We start from the raw sequence: 16,945 nt of genomic DNA, 5'->3' as shown, positions 1-16,945 counted from the left end.
TTACTGCATTAAAAATATTGCAGTATGTTTTTTTAAACCGTTCCCCCATCGGTTGATCTTACGCTCGTAAAAAGGTGGCAGTCACAATATTGTTCCTGATGAGTAAACCCTCCCATGAACTCAGAGGTTTAATGTAAGTCTATAAAAAAAGGAGATGTCTTCGTGCATTCATTTACTCATGGTTTACATCAAGATCTAAACCGCTGTACGGATGATAAACCTTTGATGAACATCATTAGGAAAGCCCGCCCAGCTATAAAAGAAAAATGCTGTTTGATCGATATAATTAAAGATAACTAAGAAGAAGAATGGAAGGAGTGTGGAGAAGGAAAGCTGCAGAGCCGATGATCCAAAACCCATCATCTGCAGAACATGGTGGCTGCAGAGTTACGACACGGACACGACACAGCTGCTTGTGAAACTGGTGCCTCGATTTAAACACACACTCATAAAAGCAGAAGCACCAATTCTAACATGCAGAGTACATCATGTCTTATTGTAATGACGCAAACACCACGCAAAGAGAACTTCAAACATCTGTGATGAAATAAAAAAAAACATGTCTAATGACTTCAAGCACATGACCTTTTCACTAAAACAACTGAAGGCAGAAAGAACCTTAAAGAAGCTTAAACTGAAGGTGATAAAACATCTAGAGGGGGAAAAAAACTCAGGTTTTGGTGATGTCTCCTGGTTTCAGGCTTTAATCAGCTTTTCACTGACAATAATTTGCATTAATAGAATACCTTGTATAGTATAATATAGAAACCCATTATGTCCGGGTAAATACTGTAATTTAATTTTATTTTACTGGCAGTACCTTTTTATTTACTGAATTACAGCTAAAAATAGGTTCTGCATGTCCTGATTGCATCCATTCTTACCTATCGAGTCTGTAAACGGAGGGTAAACGCAGAAAAAAGGGTCACTGTTCAAATGTTGATTTATTGTCCCGACAACAATACACCATTCTCAGGGCTAATTCTGAGCATGATTATTATTCAAATTTTTCATTAACATCTGGTCTGTAAATAATTATGTACAAGCCAATAAATAAAATAGAAACATGTAGCAAAGACTATTTAAAAGGGTAAACTTTGGGATTTTGTTTGGTAAATCCTTAGGAAGAGTCCTGGAAGTGATAAAAATGTGGTCTGATGAGGCAAAGTGTGCATCAGTTTTGAATGGGTTTAATATGGAGCTTCTCAAAAGCTCTTTACTGACTTTTCCTTGCTCATACACTAGGTGGAGACTTCAGACAAAAACCAACGGCAGTCAATCTGGGTTTAGAGATCCTGATTAAAATGCAAAGAGCGTTATTAATATGTGAATCTGAACAAATGTGTTGCACTGGTTCTGTATTAAAAACACAGTTTTGCTATCTATAATGCATTCAGACTCTGGTGTGAACAGCAGCACTGAGAGTTTGGACACAGAATGACTGTAGAGGGGCTAAAAACAGGCTACTGAGGGGAGAAAAACAAACACAGACAGTATTGTTTGAACTTTTGACCTCTTCTCAGGCCTTTAACACCAATAACTTCTTCAATCAATACATTCATAAAGTTGTGCTTTTGTGAGGCAAGTGATTAATGTGCAACAGCAGCACCTTTGGCATTTTAAAAGAACTAGAAGCTTGTTTGCAGGGAGTGTTTTATGTTATTTGCATGAAGAATCCCTCAGCTGAAGACACCCGGAAAGACTGAAAACATGTCAATTGTGTCTTTCATGTCTCGTCCACGGAAATAATCCCTCCTGTCACTGAAAATCACTCACAACATACTTCAGACTGCAAGCAGCTCTCCCTTCAATAATTCAGCACGTGTCTTGGAGGCAAATCGCGGGCCTGTTGAAATATTGATGCCCAAAATCTGTATTTTCATTTCAAAGTCACACTTAATAGCAGCTAATGTCATCGCCTCCGCTCACCGGATCGTTGCCTGTGTGCATTTGCAGGTTCAAACCAAGTGTGTTTGTTGCAGCAACGGAGTCTGCGCTTGATCCGTGCATTCTGTAAGTGGTTTGGGAACTCCTGCCATCAGAGGTTTGCGCTCTAATAGATCACGACAAGCGTTTGGTGCGCCGGTGTGACTGCTGTCTCGCAAAGAAAGAAAGACAATTCGTGTGAGGGAGCTGTCAGCACCTACACATGCTCCACACAGCTTCAGCCATGTTACAGTCTCATTATCTGTTAAGTGACAGTTGTTGTTTCTCTCTCCAGATTGTCTTGCGCTGTTTACACATCATTCACTGATTAATTTTGGATTCAGGGATGGAGTAGGAGAGTGGTGAGCAGCAGTGGTGCAGGCGGCAAAAGAGTTGGAAGACGCTCGCGCAGTGACGTACAAACGCACGCTCTGCATGCCTGCTTCTTAACTTCATACATAAAAACGTCCAGTCTGGTGTCATGGAAACTACATAAATGGGAAACTCGCTTAGGGTTGAGAGCAAAAAATAAAAGCATGGCAGGGGCAAGGAGGAAAGGTGGTCAAGAGATCGATCAGGATTGGTTGCATGTGAAACACCTTTGTTTTTCACAGCACGCTGCTGGGAAAATACAAAAAGGAAAATAACTTTGGCAAACACATTGTAAAAAGAAGGCTGACAAAAGATTTAGCACCAACAGTGAGTCAGGCAGCCATCATGTCGAGTTTCTGATCTTTATAGACTTGCTGTAAGGGGAATGTCTCCGTTCCTTGCAGATATGCATGCAGACTTTAACAGAGTACCAGAGGGGTTTTTGAACCACTCAGCGAGGGTGGTCAGATAGACCCAAGCCGCCTGTCTTATTGCACTGCACGGTTGACTCACCACTGCAGGGAGCTGCTTTACGCCTTGTTTGAGCAGCAATGAATACAACATCTGGAAATTTTCCCCCTGGGGTTTGAGAATGCAGGCACCAGTATCTGTTACTGTTTTCATGACCACAGGGAATAGAAACCTAAACAGGGCTTTTTTTTTTGTATAATGGCATGCAAATGTTTAGGCACATCTGGACAAAACTGATGCCATGAACAGGTAATTGAGTGCAAGGATAACTGATGGCTAACATAACATCACAATCAAATATCATTTTCAACATTTTCACGAAGATTAGTTTAGCATTTTTGTTGTTTTAGTGTCAAAATTTGTAATTTGCACAATTTTGTGAAGGAGTCAGTAATTATGGCTGGTTGGCTTTTTAGTGAGGAAATTTCTTAACAATTAACAGCCATGGGTTTTAAGCAGGTGGAGAGCATAAGATAATATAAAAACATTTTTTAAAGTTCATGATGAACATCTAACTGATGGTTGGAACCAAGAAAACCCCAAGTTACACAACGTTTGAGGCAATTTAACTGCAAAAAATACCCCTTAGGTCTTTGGGACACTCAAACCCCTCCAACATAATAAGATGACAATTCATGAACTGTATGGCTCCAACGCATCAAAAAAAGCCAGTTGAGGTGTTTTCAGCATGTGTCGATTCACTCTGTGGATGCTTTCCTGAGGGAGGTGTTTCAGACCAGACCCAAGATGCATCTGAGAGATTATATCTCACAGGCCGAAGAAGCTGGGGAGAGGGAGGTCTAGGGGTGTTTGCTTAAGCTTTTGTGTAGGAGATTTCCAAGATTGAGCAAATTTGTGTTTATTTATTTTTTGTTATTGTAAAAATGACCTCTAATTGTGAGGTCTGCACATTGCTGGTGTCTGTCGAAGATTTTTTTTAACTATGCTGGAGGAAAAATAGGAATTTGAAAGCCTTCATTGACAAATACTACAACAGCAACACTGATTCTGTCAACCCTTCCACCCAAGATACACCGAAGACAAACAAATGGAAAAAGAAATCTGAGCTTGAATCCTAAAGGAGACAGCAGGTCCTTCCTGCTCCATCTGTCACCTCGATTCCAGTTGTGCATGGTTCTGTCATCCATTTTATGTTAGATCTTAATTTTAGAACTGTCTTGGTTATCCATATCGTCCATCATTCAAAGTCTTTGTACGGATAAAACAAGGTTGTTGTTTTTTCTTTTTTTATAAAATTGTGATTTTACATGCAGTTACCACAACACATTGACAGATGATGTCTGGAGTCTGGGAATGTCAGCTCGGTGATAGGTGAACATTAGAATGTTACAGAAAATAATGAAAAAATGTTTGTATAAATCAACAAACTATTATTGTCTGGATCTGATTTGCTTTGTAGAACTTCATGAACTTCAAGAGTTATTAAACCAGGAGGCAATAAAGTGAAAATGGATGAGGAAACGAGTAAATATTTTACTCTGCTGGTGTTTTATATCTCCTAATGTGGTTAAATGTGATTACTTCTGTGTATTCAAATGTGTGTCTGTAGAGCCATTAGAAAACCTAAAATTGGATCCATCTACCCCTTAAACTTTTCTCATTTCCGACATGTTAAAACAAATGGTGAAAAAGAGAAATCAAAAACAAAATCCTGCTTTATTTGTTCATTCATTTGAAATGTGCCGCCTTTCATTTGACGTTTTTGGAAATAAGACCATCTTTTACTTTATGCTACATACTGTCAGATCCAAATATTTGAAAAGAAACGGCTTTCCACCGGGGACTATATTGTGTTTTTCTATTTTTTCCCCCACACTTTCTGCTGTCATTTCTTTAGTTGACTTTATTCCCTCCTGCATTCTCCTTGCCTCCGTGATCCTTCCTTCTCTCCTTTTTTGGGATTGTTATTTTTCTGCGGATGTCCTCATCTTCAGCACTAAAGGCACATAAGAGAACTCACTTTGCATGTTCCTGTTCATTTGTAATTATCACGGTTCCCACAGGGAGACAAGGCACACTTCACTGATGAGCTTGCTGTTGTTACCAACTTTACTTATGCAGAATGGCCTCATCTTACAGTACACATTATCTTATTAACAATTAAAAGTAACACGCTTAAGATGATATAACAAAATATTTTTTTTTGCTTTGCCCTGAAGCAAGTTGGGCTCCTACACAGTATGTATAAGTAACAGAGCAGCTGATTTATTGAGGTAAAATAAAGGAGGGAACCTGTTCAGTCTGGTTGCCTTTCAGCTCTGTTTATGATGCTGATATAAGAAACGCTGAAAGGCAAACTGCGCTGCTGATATTATGAGCTTTCTGTGTCATTTCTCGAGGATAATGTATGTGCAGACTTCTTAATATAGCTGCAAGATACTCTGGATGGGTTGAGATGGATTAAGGCAAACGAAAGAAGATGTTTTAGATGCACAATATTATGTTTCAAACACACATATTTCATTTCCACAAGAACATGGGGATGACAATGTCCCCCCACAAGATTACTGGTTTTTCTAATCAAGCTAACCATCCTTGAAACAGATATGCAACGGATATGTTTCAGACCAGTGAGGGAAAAAAATAACCTTGAACGAAACTTGGCTTTGGCTCAGCAGCACAATCTCAGTAGATCATGCAACACAGTTATCTTTTAGTTGATGAAAATATTAAAATGTAAAATCAACAGATAACTTGGATCCATGTGTATTTCTACATTTTCTCAATAATCTATTTACCTCTTCCAGCAACCCCTCATAAATAATGTAAGGTGCCATATTCTGTAGGTTTGATACCTGATGTCACTCTTCAAACTGAAGGAGTAAACACCACTGAATTACTCAGTAAATGTAACAAAGGGTTGAAGCACTATGTTCATCACATGAAATGATAATGAAATATGTGTAAACTTTGGTGTTGGTTTCCCAGACTTTGATGTGAAACTGCTCATCTTCACTCATTTCCTATGCCTGTTTAATCTTGTTCATGGTTTTGGGAGGGGCAGGGGGTGTTGGTGCCCATCCCAGTAGTGGGGGACTCCCTGAACATTTGCCAGGCCACCACAAAGCAAAAACAAAGACATTATGTACACTCACACCTAAGGTCAGGTTAGAATCTCCAGCTAACCTCACTTGCTCGTGTTGTGTCCGGTGAAATCTCACACATGCCCCAAACTCTGCAGAAAAACTCCCCAGGCAAAATAAGAACCAGAGAACTTCCTGCTAACCACCACTTTACCAAGCAACTCTTCACGTGAAGCTAACTTCTTGTAAAATGAAAGTTATTAACCAAATTTGATTTGATTTAGATTGAAATTTTGAAAACATTTTTAACTAAATGTTCTAAAATATTCATCTTAGCTTTCAATTTAAATGATCAGCTTATGGATGTATACTTTAAAAAATGAATCATGATTCCCACCTGTCTTATAATTTGTCTAAGTCCTACAGTGGCCAGAACAGGACACGTATCTCAAGCTGACTTTTGACCGTTTTGCAAGCAAATTGTAATCACTAGACTTACCTTAATTTTTGACCGTTATCTAGCTAAATTTGTTGAATTCTTTCTAAAATCCAGATAAACAGTGGCACCAAATTTAAAAAAACAAATCCCGAAAGCGTTTGTAAAATGACATATTCACAAGACTGGAATGGACATATGGGAAACAGTGTGCCTCAGCTGTCGCCACCATGGAGTCGCATTAAAACAAACAGAATAATAAACGCCTGGAACGGTTAATTAGCTCATGTGATTGTGAATCCTCTGGTTTTCCCAGGGCCTCGGAGAATCGAGAGACTAAACGCTGAGCTCCTGGGGGAACCCTGTAGAAACCTTTGCATCAGTTTACTCCATCTTAGCCAGTGCCAGTGGAAACACACACACACACATACCCAAATTTTGCATTGATCAATTATAAATGAACTGAGAATATTTCCCTTCTGTGTGTTTGTAAATTTGCGGTTCTTTTTGATCCATAATAAATGATGTGTGACTATCAGCATTTTTTGTGGTTGGTACATAAGTTTTATCCTTTTTGAGCTGCATGGGAGTTGTGATTTTTTTCCTCCAAGGCACAACCTTAAATAGCAGGCCCTTTAATACACCTATTGATCATCTTTTCTGACATATTCTGCACAGATAACACAGCTCGAGATATTACTGATGCATCAGCAGCGAATTGCAGTGCCATTTCTGTCAGCACAGGTGGTGCATCCGTTCTCCCGCTTTAATGCGTTTCCTCTTCTTTAATCATCCAGCGAGAACCTTGTGTATCACTTGAAACATGAATGTTATTTATTAACAACATTTCTCTGTGTTCTGACTCACCCTTACATCACTCAGTGAGTCACTCCACAAAAAAAGCGCCGTGGTATCATGCTGCGGTGCGCGCAACAAGCCCAGCACAGGCCTCGGCTACAAGTCACACTTCGCTTGTTGTTAATTTCGTAGCTCTGCCTCGTGCATGTCTCATCTCTAGGAACAAAGCAAACCATCTGTCCTGCTTGCATACACTGTGAGGGAGGCAAAACGTACACAAGCAAATATTCCTTACAGAAACTCACATTTGATTTAAGCATGACTTTTCATTTCAGTCGCTGTTAATTATACATTCAAGTTCACCACAGTGCAAGCAGATGATAATCACCTCATGCTATTCCCTTCAACACTTTCTCTCGTATTGATAATAAATTAGAGTGTATTTGCCTGACTGCTGCTGCGCAACTCTGAATCACTAAGCACTGTGTGCACAAGTGTGCCCTCTTGTGACTCCGTCCTCAGCAAGAGCTGTGGATTTGTGAGCGTTGCTTACTTTTTTTGCAAGAAATCTTTTCTCCAGTGGAGGCGCTCAAAGAAAATGAAGACATGAAGTAAAAATCAGGGAGTAAGGTGAGTAGAGCACGCTTAAAGCGGGGGGAAGAGGGGTTGGAGTTTTTCCATTTTGTGAAGACGTGACGGCTTACTTGCAGAAACGTCAATATGTTAGCAGGTTGTCTGCTGCCTTCAAGAGTCAGGGCTTCTTTCAGGCCAGGCATCATGTTGACTCAACCAAAAGGTCTGAGTTGTATTGCCTTTCTAATGTGTCATGATGATTTATGAAATGGGTGGCAGCATTTGTTCTAGGCTGAATATTTGTTTAAATGAAATTAAAGGAGGAGGAGTCAGAGAGAAGGACAAACATAGTTCATTGGACAAGGATTCCAGCTTACAGTTGATATTAAGACTGCATCAATAGTGTGAATGTACTTCTATTCATAAAAGTGTTAAAAGTGTAATATTCAGCCATCATACAGCAGACATCAATGTCAGGCGTGTGGAGGTAGGTTTTAAAGTTTCTTTTTGAGTTGGCTGTCCTGATCCTCACTCCTTACCAGTTTGTGGCCGTAATGCACCGAAGAGTTGTTTGATAACCCCAAAATAAGCACCAGAGGAGGTATTTCAAAGTGAACGATTGCGCAGAAGAGGCCCCTGGGAATATTTGGATCAGAGCCTGGGCTTCCCAACAATCTTGCTGCTCAGTCCCTGATACGAGGAGGAAAGCCTCCATCATCATCATTTGGATGAAAACAGACAATACTGTAAAGCACAAGAGCGGCGTAGGAGTTGTTGACCTGGGAAAGTTGAGCTGGCGAGCACTGCAGCAGCGAGCTGGGGGCACCGCCATCAATCTACATCCTTCTAAGGATAGAAAACAAAATGGGGAGAGAATTTGGCCAGAGCTGACTGCAGTTATCAGAGTCTTCCACCACGGGTCATTAATGAGCCTGAAAAGCTGCTTAATGAATAGCAGCTGCCTACATGGTTTTTGATGAATGCAATAAGCTAATGGTAGACTAATGCATCAAAACTGTGGCTTTTTTTTTGCCCTCTCTCCACTCGTGCTTCTGCGAGCTGGATGTCTTTTAAAGAGGAGAGACAGAACCGCTCTCCGTTGCCTTATTGTTTTCCTACTATTTATGTTTCAGCTTTTAGCAATGTTATTGTGTAGGAATTGCGCCATTGTTGTGCAGACAATGACTGTGGTGATGACAATTGAACATGGCGTTGGAACAAGTAATTTTAATTTCCATTAATTTTAATAATTTAAAAAATGTGTTCAAAATATGATTTTTTAACATAACAAGTGACCTGTTGGAACAGATGAAAACTGATTAGAAGGTCTGCTAACTGCAAGAAGGGTAATGAAATTCATTAGTACTCATATCAGTACTCTGTACTCAGATGTAAATACTTGTACTTGTATTTAGTTTGAAAAAATATGGCATAGATGCATCCCACATTTATATGACTGTGTGTGTTGGTGGAGTCAGGGATGGTGACATGATAGTGGTTTGTTGAATCAGAAAAAAAAAAAAAACAACACTTCCAGCTCCCATGGTTAAACAACATTTCTTCCAAACTGGAATAGTGCATTTTACTGATTTTCTAACTTGAAATAAGAAGCCTAAACCATGTCAGTATTGGCAACACGTTTTTGTCTTTTTGACATAAATCTGTTTAATGAAGTGCTGCATAAAAGCAAAGCATTAAAAAGACAATTATGAGCAATAATATCAAACACAATCTCCACAACACCCATTCTTAAAATCAACTACTTTACAAGTTCGAAGGGCATCTGAAAGTGGCAGTTAAAATATTAGAGATGACTGAGGAACTGGACTTTGTGTTGACTCTTGGCTCAGGAGGTTCAGGAGGGGGAGAAGGAGAAGGTTGTCAGCCCTGTCACAAAAACACAATGCTCAAAAATGTTCAAAATTTACAAAACATCAAAAGTCCTCCTGTAATATTGTCATGCAATATACATGTTGACACAACTGAGACAAGGTTTTCAAGAGTTCTCGTGTCCAATCTGGCAGTGAACGGGTTATAAACAGCCCACAGCGGAGGGAGGATTTCTCTCTAGGCTGAGAAGGTGACACAGGTTTTCAACCCTTCTGCCTTCCTTCCTTCCATCATTGTTATTCGGGAGAAGACCTTCTGCCAGATTCCATCATTAAAAAAAAAAAGAAAAGATTTTAAACATTTGAGATTCAATTCTCTTTGATTGAGCGTCCTACTCAGGTGTTACAACACGTTTCACTAAATAAACAAGCAAAAAGCATCAAGTGAATCAATTTTTGTGACTCATCTCTTCAACTATTCTACACTTAAAAGCCACATTAAGTTCCATATGTATAGATATACAGTGTGTTTGACACTGAACAGACCTGACAGCCTGGTATGAAATGCTACACACTGCAATGAGCAGGACAGATCTAGCATTTCTACTTCTACCACATTGTCAACACAGGCTAGTGATATAATGTGCTTGGTGCAGTTGCCTGGCAACACAAGCAGCACACTTTTTAGAAGATTTCAAAGCAAAAAAATACAACAAAAAAAAAAACAAACACTACAAAGCAATGCAAAAAAGTATAAAATAATAAATAAAGAAATAAACAAAAAACAAACAGGTTAAACATTTCTTCTCATCAGATTGTTTCTATATTATGTGCAGATAATATTTTTGGTGTTTTATGACACCACCACACAAAAGTAATCTTCATTATGGCTCTAAACAAATCCAAACTAATATGAATCTTGATGCTTGTTATTTTAATCACAATGGGTCCATTAGAAAAAATGTGCAAAAACTTAATTTCATTCAGTAACTCTGCAGTTTGACCAGGTCAACCTAACTACTTTTTAACATTTTGCTGCCAACAAGGCCCATAACTCCGCAGCAGGAGGTAAGCAGACACATTAAAAGTCCATCGGCTTCCCCGGTCTATTTAAAACATGAGCTGCAAAGGACAACTAGAAACAAGGAGGATTTGGCACTGAAATAAATCACTTATGCTTAAGTACATATATCCTCAAGTAAGAGAGGGGTGTCCATTTATTTCTTCTCCTTAATTTCCGACCTCTGTGTCTTTCGCTTGTGGTCTCTTTTCGGACAGGGCGAGGGTGGAGGAGAAGAGTGGGGACAGTCTTTCACTCAGGCCAGAGTGTCTGGCAGTGTTTAAGTGGCACACCAGGACTTGTTTCAGTCTGCCAAGGCAAATTCATTGTGAAGGCAGGTGGGCCAAAGCACATCCTCACTCAGGACACAGACTTGTGTGTCCTAGTCTTTGTCTCTTTGCAGCCTGGCAACCGAGTCAGCAGCTACGAAGTCAGTGGGTGCAGAGCATTGCTATGGCAACCAACATAGTTGGGCAAGGCTGTGGCTGCTCTTGGATCAGTTTGGAGACTTTTTTTTGGCATCCACTTAGTGCCAGTGTCGCCTACAGAGTTCATTCTCTTAAATGTTTTTCCCAGGTTGGCCAGTGATCTCTCAGGTTTTCATCCTCCTCTTTTGAAAAATAGACAAATATTTTGGGCGATAAAACGCAAAATGCAACTATGAGATAAAGTTTAACGGAAAAGGAAAAGTCGGAGAGGTTTGCGGTACTCTCTTGCCCTTCAGTTTGCTTTCGCACAATTATTCGTGCTGAAATGGTACATCCATTCTTGTCCACACACACGCACGCACACGCCCACAAACAACACACACACACACGCTCAGTCACAAACAGTTTTTAACATAAAAACAAATAGCCGCCAGGGTGGAAATCTTCAAACTCAATTCAACACAGCATTAAACAACAGTAAGTTCTGGAGTCCAGATTCGCTCCCTGGCTTTGTGTTGGCTGAGTCCGCGACTTGCGTGAGCAGGAACTGGGGGGAGGGGACCATCCCTCGTTTAGTCAACCGAGCCAGGGTGCAAGCTGAGCGCAGGTGGGTCCAGACAGGTGGGAGAGTAACTCAGGTGAGGTTCTTTAATCCACAGGAGGGGGGCGCCATTCTTGCCCTCTTGGCTCTTGTTGTTGTTGCGACTCTTGAAGCGTACAAGGAGCAAAGCTATGAGGAGGATGCCGAAGATTGGGAAGGGGTAGAAGAAGATGAAATAGAAGAAGGACTCATTGGAGCACACCACTGAATGGATGGTAGACACTGTTGGCAGAGAAGAACAAACAATATTTAGATACAGATACACAAAAAGAGTTTTCAAAAAGCTTTTTTTGGTACAATTTAGGGTAAGAAAAGCTTTTCCCCATACTAGAGTCATTTTTTATTAATTTCTGACATAATATGCAATTTTTTTATTGATGTATTAGTTTGTCTTTTGAATTAAATAACTACTTTTGATATCAACAATTTAGGACAGAATATGACCATAGTCACACCAAGGAATTATTGTAGGACCTGAAAGTGTATTTTCACAAGGCTATGCTTTAAAGTACATCAGTTTTAGGTGTAAACAAGGATTATTTCAGACATAATAGGACAGATAAAGGCTAAACAGTATGTCAGTATTAGCAAAGGTTTTTTGGGTAAAAGATCCAAATAATCATAAATTGATTTAATCTTGTAAAGAACCTTTAAGTCACAAAAAATGCTGTTTGCTTTTGTTTTAAAACTTTATCACCTGCACATAATGATGCTGAGAGGATTCAGAGCTTACCTTGTGGCTGTATATTGACGATGGTGAATCCAGAGTTATTGGTGGCCAGGCGATACCACACATTGCGAGGGTTGAGGAGCCACTCCTCCACGTGGCAGTAGTAACGGCCCGCGTCTGTTGGTCGGGCTTCACGGATGGTCAGGCTGTACTGGTCGGAAGTCGCTCTCTCGAACTGCAAGCGGGAGTTTAGCTCCGCTTCCTCCCGAGGGCTGCAGTTTCCATTTCCAAAGATGGCGTCATGGCCGATGGAGAACACACACTCCTGCTTAGTGTCCTCTTCCTCACCTGGCTGGTCCTCGGTGTTCTCGTCCTCAGAGCGCTCCACGTACCAGAATACTGAGAAGCGCGAGTCTGGAGACGACTGCGAAGGAATGCTGCAGCCCAGTCGTATTGAACCGGACTCCTCCACGGTTACATTTGTCTCAAGTTCTTCCACATGCAGTCGAACCTCTGCAGAGTCCCCCCCCCCCAAAAAGAAGATTATGACAGAGAAGAATATGTATTGAACTTAAACAAATTTTGTAAATAGAATAAAAATATTCACAGTTGATCATAAAAATATCACAAGCAACTCTTATCTGCACTGATTTCAATGAATTAACACCATAAAACTGTTAATTCTGCATGAGGGACACCAAATGGACAAACAAAAGACAAAATTAAAACCAATCCCACTATGCTGCCTGGAGCCATCAGCAGTTTTTCAGCTTCCCAGCAGGGTTAGGTTCTACCTCAAGGCTAGATTGTCTGTCTGCCTGGGTATGCTACAGCCCTTCAGGGGTGGTTCTATGACCCACTTTTGCAGCAGTTTAAAAAATATGGCAATAAAAACTTGGCTTACATGGTCTCTTTACACACACTGTTTGGAACCTTCTTATTGTTAAAGCAAAATATAAAGCAGAATCTACAACAGGACAGGAAGAAAAATAAAGACAAGTTCTGGTATAAAAGACCCTTCATCTCTCTGCATAACATCTTCTGTCAATGTTTTAACACATTTTAATGCATGTCCACATCATTAACAGTTAAAATCTACAGCATATCATCTTGTTTTTAACAGCTCAATCTCATAATGGCCTTCTTCAAATAACCTATTAAGGCTTAGCCATAGAGCAAAGTGTGAAATGAATCAACACATTCAGAAAGCTCAAAAGAAAGGTACGCACTTCCAAATCCCTTCATTTGTATAATGGTTGCAGCTACATCAGAGAGCAGTTTTAAGATACATAGCCTTTTTAACTAAATAAGGATTTTCTTTGCAGGCTATTGAGCAGCTGTTTTGATCTTCACATTCTAGTCTGACAGATGCCATATCAACGGTTTCACGTTCTGAATTGTAAATAGGACACCTGGCAGAGGAACACTGCGTTCAGAGACGTGGGGGAAAAGTCAACACGGCGGGTGGGCTATTAATAATGCACATTTGAAGGCAGGAAACTTTATTGTACAGTTCTGTTCAGAATTATTGACACTTTAGAAGGGCTCATACACTGAAATGGAATATGTGAGTAAAGTCGCTGATAACTACCTGAAGAACATTTAAAAACAATGAAGCCTTTAAATTTTCTTGTAAATTAGGAGTTTCTTGTATCTGTCTAGTTTAGGCAATCTTCCCTTTCTAAATGTTCTTGTGAGCCTTGAAGTTTTCAGGAGTCTTTAAAAAAAAGGCAGGCATAAAAAGGAGGAAACAGGCAGGAAACGGCCAAAGGCTCATGCTAACCAGGGTTAGCTGCATCGACTGAGAGAAAGCAAAGGATCTTTTGCTAATGGCAGATTTTAGCTCTTTCCAAAAAGTAATAATTGGATTCAGGTCAGGATATAATGATGTCTTTTTTTACAGGTGAATGTGTATTTTCTGACACCAATTTGCTGAAATACTGTATGAATAAATTTTGCAAACATTAATTTCTGATAATAAGTGTCAAATTTTGCCCAGTTTTGTAGGTAGACTTTGGATATCATCATTTCTGATACATTCAAAGGCTCTGGTCCCAGAGTCAACAAAACGACCCCATAACATGATAGAACCACCATCATGTCAGGACTCTGAATTGACAGCTATAGCAAAAATTTAATAAAATCTCATTTCTGAAATTCAGCGAGCTGTTTATGGAACTGAAAGCATTTAGTGTTGAGTGAAACTAAATCTACAGATTTATAGTGGTCATCCTCTTAAAGAAATGTTTAAACTCAACAGCACATCTTATCTTTAATCAAACTTGTTCCAGTGTGTAACAGAACAGAAGCATCTCAACAGTTTTACGACCCATGGAGATTCTTAATAACGTTACAGACTGCTCAAATTGGTATTTCAAAATTTCTTTCAGGCATTTGAAAATGCTGGTCTTTCTAATAGTAGCATTTCTGGGAGATATTTTACTCTGGTCTTTTTTGTCATCGCCTTGGTAATTTAGGTCATACAAAAACTTGATAATTAAACAATTACAAAAGCCTTTTTTGTTGACAACTCAAATCGAGCACATCGTTACTTTCAAAAATTTTCTAAACTTTAAGCATACAATCTAAGATTATCAGTAATTTATACCAGTACTCTTTAAGAAATTCTGTGAGATTAAATGACTGCTTAAAATAACTGATGAGGCAGAATGTCAGAGTTTGGGTGGAAGGAGGTACATCATTATTTTAAGTGAAAGTTTTCGAGTACTAGACAAGACAATTAGCTTCTCAATCCTCTACTACGAGTTCATTCGATTTTTATTCTACCTGAGTTTTGCCTGGGGCAGGTTTAAGGTCAGAGTGAGCCTCCCTCGAGGCAACAAGCAGAACATGTTGTAGGAGGAAAGGTTAACAATGTTCAGCTAATCTCTAACATGACAACATGAGGGACTTAAGTGGCAGCTGCTACTTCCACGCTGTGAGAATAAATACACATCTTGTTAAACAGAGCAGCACCTTTGGCCTTCTGGCTTACCTGGCTGTCTGACCACAACCTGGGTGTACCCCGAGGACTCCCGAGAGAGTCGGTACCAGGCTCCATCTGGGTCGCTCAGCCACTCCTCCACCAGGCAGTAATACGTCCCAGAATCGCTGCTCTCTGCCCTGTTCAGCGTCAGCACGTAGAGACGAGGCGAGAGGCGCTCAGACTGAACTCGCCGCCGGAGTCTCTCCTCGTCTGCGTAGGCGCCGTACTCGAAGGCCCCCGTGCGTTCAATTCTCAGAAGCAGTTCATCTGCTTCTGACCCCGCTGCACGCCTCACGTACCACAGCACGGCATGCTGGGAGTCCTGGCTGGTTTGGGAGGTGATGGAACAATTGATCCTGACCCGGCTGTCCTCCAGGAATGCCAGAGACTGGTCGTTCTTCTGCACTTTTAGCTTACTCTCTGGAATAAATCAGGGTAGAAGGGTTTCGGAAAAAAGGGAAAAAGATAAAAACAGTCAACTCTTTTGGATGCAGGAAAATGTGAGCACTGGTGACAGGTACATATTGAAATTTCTGTTTTGCGACAAACGACCCGTAGTTGGGTTTATTTCTGGTGGCAGCGGGGCAAGAAATGACTAGAAACACGTGGGTGGGTACAGAAGTTGACAAAGAGAAGGAAAGACAGGCAGAGGAGGGAAAGAAGAGTGAAAGCGAATCAAAGCCAAAGGGATGGAAGGTCTGCCGGTATCAAGGAAGAAATGTGAGACAAGATGCAAAACAGGTGAAGAGACGGGTGAATGTGATGGGGGTGGATTGTATGGGAGGATATTATTAGGACAAAAGCAGGGCAGGGGGTAACCGTCAGTCTGCCAGAGAGAAAATGAAGAAGTAATGCATTTATAAAGCCAAGCAGGGTAAGGAGAGAGCAGATAGGAGTGGAAGGAGACGACAGAGAGGTGTGACCAAAAAAACAGGAGGAAGCAGCGGTTACAGCAACATCAGCTGCAGGATAGGATTAGCAGCAGGTACATCAGGTGTGACCGCCACCAGAGCCCTTCTGTCAAATGCTTTAGGGGGTAGGATTAATTTAAAGCATGCAGGACACACACAAATACTCTCACACACGTATATATCTTTGACATGATGTAGACACACAATTACAAAACTGTAAAACAATATATTCACTTCACAAATCTCAAGCAAAACGATCCAGAGAGAACAACTTAAAATTTACACGTAGTGACCAGAATTTGAAAGCTGAACTATGAAGCCATAGTAAAATTTTCTCATAACTTTCATTAAAACTCATTGACAAGTTCATGCTATAATTATGTTTTTTGTTTTTTTAAAACAATGAAAACAAAAAAGGCTATCTTAAACTGTGTCAAATGGTGCAATTTAAAAAACTTAATTTCATTAGCTTTCCAGATATATTGCCATGCAATTCTGAAATGTGGGTACACACCCAATGTAAACAAAGCACTCAGCTGAATCCGCTGAAAACCAATGGAAGTTTAAATGACATGACTGATCGACATTAGGCTAGCTGTAGTCTGTAGGTAAACAAATTTGATGGAATCAGAGAAGTGCAGAATCTCGGCATTCAGACATTTAGGTGGAAATATACGAGTGAATCTGCTGCTAAATACAAAAGTAAAGAGAAAGAATGAGTAAGACAATTGTCAAGAACAAATATCAGGGATCAAGAAGTGCTACAAACAGTTAACCATGCGAATCAACCCAGTACAAAATGGCTACCACAGCTAATAAATCTTGCCAAACACAAAAATA

At 40.1% G+C, this 16,945-nt stretch overlaps 1 protein-coding gene across 1 annotated transcript in view; it reads right to left on the bottom strand.

The window, feature by feature from the left end:
• Nucleotides 1-8,861: 8,861 nt before the first annotated feature.
• The window catches only part of igsf3 (immunoglobulin superfamily, member 3), an 87,279-nt gene continuing 79,195 nt past the window's right edge, over nucleotides 8,862-16,945 (bottom strand). Inside the window, exons 8-10 of the mRNA XM_017422729.3 lie at nucleotides 15,204-15,614; nucleotides 12,272-12,721; nucleotides 8,862-11,760 (exon numbers count right to left, since the gene is read on the bottom strand). Of these exons, the coding sequence (XP_017278218.1) occupies nucleotides 11,510-11,760; nucleotides 12,272-12,721; nucleotides 15,204-15,614 (1,112 nt within the window). The 3' untranslated portion in view covers nucleotides 8,862-11,509. The remainder of the gene's footprint in view (nucleotides 11,761-12,271; nucleotides 12,722-15,203; nucleotides 15,615-16,945) is intronic.

Source organism: Kryptolebias marmoratus, linkage group LG6 (genome assembly GCF_001649575.2).
Source record: "Kryptolebias marmoratus isolate JLee-2015 linkage group LG6, ASM164957v2, whole genome shotgun sequence".
Lineage (NCBI taxonomy): Eukaryota > Metazoa > Chordata > Actinopteri > Cyprinodontiformes > Rivulidae > Kryptolebias > Kryptolebias marmoratus.
Note: the sequence above shows the minus strand (reverse complement) of the source record. Positions and strands in the feature narration are given on the sequence as shown.